The 4,055-nt window shown below is 35.7% G+C and overlaps 1 protein-coding gene across 1 annotated transcript in view; it reads left to right on the forward strand.

Moving 5' to 3' along the window:
* Nucleotides 1–71, forward strand: part of DEPDC1B (DEP domain containing 1B) — a 22,830-nt gene extending 22,759 nt beyond the window's left edge. The window contains exon 11 of the mRNA XM_010184521.1: nucleotides 1–71. This exon is cut by the window's left edge and continues 94 nt beyond it. Coding sequence (XP_010182823.1) covers nucleotides 1–71 — 71 coding nt within the window.
* The last annotated feature ends 3,984 nt before the right edge of the window (nucleotides 72–4,055 follow it).

Genomic DNA, 4,055 nt, shown 5'->3' on the forward strand with positions numbered 1-4,055 from the left:
CACCAATACTGATGTGGGCCCTAAAAAAGCCTTTTCAACCATTTCACAGAACCAGAAGCTTTCGGATGTAAATGGTTTGGAATATATCAACGAATTGAGTCAGAGTGTGTTAATAATGGATCTTATGCAAAAGGATCCTGAGTAGCTAGTAGTTACTCAAACTACTGGGGGTGCTGCCAAGGTGGTAGAAAAGATCAAAAGAAGAGAAAAGTATTGAAGTAGTAAAAATGTGAGCTATTAGCAGTGTTTTTGTAAATCATTATTTTTAAAAATGTCTGTTATTTAAAAAAAAACATAACCAAACAAAAAAGACCACAAAAACCAATAAAATCAAGGTGATTAACCTACATGGATGATAAAGTATACTTGCTATAGTTTGATTTGATCATCATTTCAAGTTCTAAATGTATTTGTGTGTAATGTATTGTTAGTAACTTGTCAACCCCATTTTTTTTTTCTTTACCTGAAAATGAGCCTTTGTTGTATAAACTAGTCTGTACTTGTTCCCAAAAAGCTTGAGGAATTAATTTGCTGTACTTGCTTGAATAAATATGAAACACTGGATTTTGTTTTGCTGTTGTATCCCTTAGTGTTATTGATAATGTAAGATTTATTTTGGAAAACTGTAAAAACTCATTCTTAATATTCTGATTCATAAGATGTGTTACAGCTTGAGTCAACTCCTGTTGGAATTCCATTAACTTCTCCTTCTTTCAAGCAACCCAGCATTTTAAGTCTTTCTGTGTGCTCTTATTAAATATTGCCTTACAAAACTGGATACTTGAAAATAGAACATGTTTTATCAGAAAAATCTGAAGCCAATGTAAATGGCTATCAGATATTGAAGTAACACTGAAGCATGTGTCTTTAATGATTTCACTGTTTTGCATTATGAAATCTACTGTGCCTGTAACCTGACTGTGCATATAACATACTTCATTCTGACAGCGCTTTTGAGCTATTAAATTATTACAATTTTCCAATACTTACTTACTTTGGTGATTTCATGTTATCCATTTAAGATTTAAAGAGTAGTATTTCATACTTTACTGAATGGCAGAGTAGTTTATGCAGGAGATAAGACTCTTGACATCTTGGCAAATTTCTATCTGACATTTTAGTAAGCAACATGGTGACCATCCTGTAATTCAAAATTTATAGTGTTTTCACTTTGCTAACCTCCTAACCAGTCTATAAGCTTTGAGGTGTGCATTCAAGGCTTTTGGTTTAATAGCTTGAAATATTTTTAGGGCAATGTGATTTTGAACAGTACATGTTTCCATGACCTGTTTTCACACATTGGTTATACTGGGACTTCATGCCAATAATCTTAAGCAAAAGTCAAGCAAGTTGGATCATCTAGTTCCAAACTGCTGCCATGGGCAGGGACACCTCCCACTGGACCAGGTTACTCAAAGCCCTGTCCAGCCTGGCCTTGAATGCTTCCAGGGAGGGGGCACCCACAACTTCCCTGGGCAACCTGTGCTAGTGCCTCACCACCCTCACAGTAAAGAATTTCTTCCTTATGTCTAAATTTGCCCTCTTCCAGTTTGAAAACATTACCCCTCATCCTATCACAAGATATCCTGATAAAGAGTGTCTCCCCAGCTTTCCTGCAGGCCCTCTTTAAGTACTGGCCTGGAGCCTTCTCCAGGCTGAACAACCTCAACTCTCTGTCTGTCTTGATAGCAGAGGTGATTTGTCTCTCTTCCTTTGTTAGATGTCAGTTCTGTTGTTTTGTTTCATTTTATCCTAGAATCTCAGATTATAGGATAGTTATGCATCCAGGACACTATTTATTTCCTCTTTCTATATGAATCATGTTTGATAAGTGAGTGTTGCTTTCCACTGTCTGTAAAAGGAGTTGAGAACTTCACTAAGTTTAAACCTGTAAAATTAGGTGAATGAAGTCCCTCTTTATGAACTTCTATTTGGATGCCCAACTGCCATTTAATTTTGCCTAGATAATTAAATACACAGGAGACATGCTCAAGTCTATGCTTAAAAAAAGGAAGCTGATAAATATTTATGAAGTCCTTTATAAAAGTAATTGAAAAAGGCAGGATATTTAAACAGTATTTTTTAGGGAATACAATTTTAAATTTCATTACTTTTTTGAAAGCTTGGATATCTAAAGCTGTCTAAAATCTTTTTCTTGTCCTGGCAAAAGCAGAAAAATACCAGAAAAGTGCCAAATACAACCTTATTCAATACAATAACAGAATAATCTAAATAGCCAATAGCAAATGGGTCTAATGGCAAACCCAGACAAAACAATGGAAAAACGGATGCAAAATTTTAGTGGAAAATTCTAGAGCACAGTAATAGAGTTAAACTTAATCAATGCATTGTATTAATTCTTTATAGAGAGTACACTGTCTTGCATAACAAACTTGCTTTTGTTAGTGATGGAGGTAAGTTTATTTTATAATGTCAGATTTTGACTGCTGAAAAGTTTTTGATGGAGGTGGGATACTTACGTAGCAGATTTACGTAAACTGATAGTAGACTTAAATTTTTTCGTTTGTTTTTATGCATTCTTTGAAATTTCTCATTGAGCCATGGATATGGCTGAAAATTGTGGGTACAACAGGCTTTTTAAGGCATTTCATTTAGTAGCATCTGATAAAATTATTCCTGGATATTGTTAGTAAGTGTTTATGTAACAACTGCCTAAATGTAGGCACAAAGGAATCATGATGGAGATAGTCCTCATGGGTTTTTTTGCAGGAAATAAGTACTAGATATCCCTGTTAGCCAGTGTTTTCCTTGGGAATGTGAAAATAAATATTAAAATTATTGTTAGCGTCATTAGCTAATCTCAGTGTTTTCAGACTGTTCAGTAATAATAGAAGCATTAATATGGAACATTGCAGGTTGAAAATTAATTCAAATGTGGTCACTTCAAAGTTGTATGTCTAAGATATGTTGGTCATTTAAAAAAGACTAAAAGGAGGAGGAAAAACTGCTCTGGAAAGCTACTGCTCTGTAAAAGGTTGCTCCCACAGTGAACAAGGCTCCCTGACATTATACTGAGGCAAAGGGCTAATGTTGTTCATGAAGGTCTAAATTGGAGGCTGTTACATAAAATCAGCTGACTCATCTCGTGTGATCTCTACACTCAGTACTGACTGTCTGACACCAAAACATTGTAGTTTTCGCAACTTTTGTAAAACTGTAGATTATGCAAGGTATTTGGAATTATTTCCTTAAACTGAGTTAGCATTACTTCAGTCTTTCCTATTTATGATAAACAAGAATAGGAAGACACTTGATTATCTTGTCAAGTACATTCACATAAGGAAGTACTTACACTGATAAGCAGCAAAAACTCGAGAACAGAGTAATACTCAGGGAATGCAAGATGGAGCTGGATATGCTTCTTTATGTTGAGCGTATTGAATGATGAGTATGTGATGAATTTTATCTTTTCCTGGTGTTTTCAGATAAGATCTCTGGTGGATATTTACTGAAACCCAGATCATTGACCTCAGGATGAGCAGAGAGGAAGCATAATGACTTGTGAAGTGTGTAGACTGGACAAAATCTCAGGGTTTCTCAGTCTTTGCATGCACTCGACTTTCACATGTGAGTGACACCTGCTCAAATCCATTAGCTTCACTGAGTAACTTGATATTCAAGAGGTGATGTGAAACAGGTGATTTGTCATTCCTCTCATGATTTTTGAGGTGACTAAAGAAAACAGCATTTGCTATTTTTGTTCTACAGCCAAACCTCAGTGAATGTAGGCAAAGAGGGGTCACCATTTTAGTTGCCAGGGCACAGCTTCTTCTGGGGATAATGAAAATCAGTGCTGCTGTTCCCAGCACTCTGGTCAGGTAGGGTGAGGTATGTCTGGTGTGCTGCAGTTGCTTTGCCTGGGATTGAGAGAGAAAGTAAGATACACAGAATTGTGATCTGGTGGCTAATATGAATTATAGTAGTGCAGTCATTGCTGCTTTATGATCTAAGTAAGTATTTTAAACGTATGTCATAGTCTTGGTTTGTTGTTTTTTTGTGTGTGTGGTTTTTTTTGTTTTGTTGTTTTTTTTTTT

Source organism: Mesitornis unicolor, unplaced genomic scaffold (assembly GCF_000695765.1).
Source record: "Mesitornis unicolor isolate BGI_N332 unplaced genomic scaffold, ASM69576v1 scaffold2905, whole genome shotgun sequence".
NCBI classification, from domain to species: domain Eukaryota; kingdom Metazoa; phylum Chordata; class Aves; order Mesitornithiformes; family Mesitornithidae; genus Mesitornis; species Mesitornis unicolor.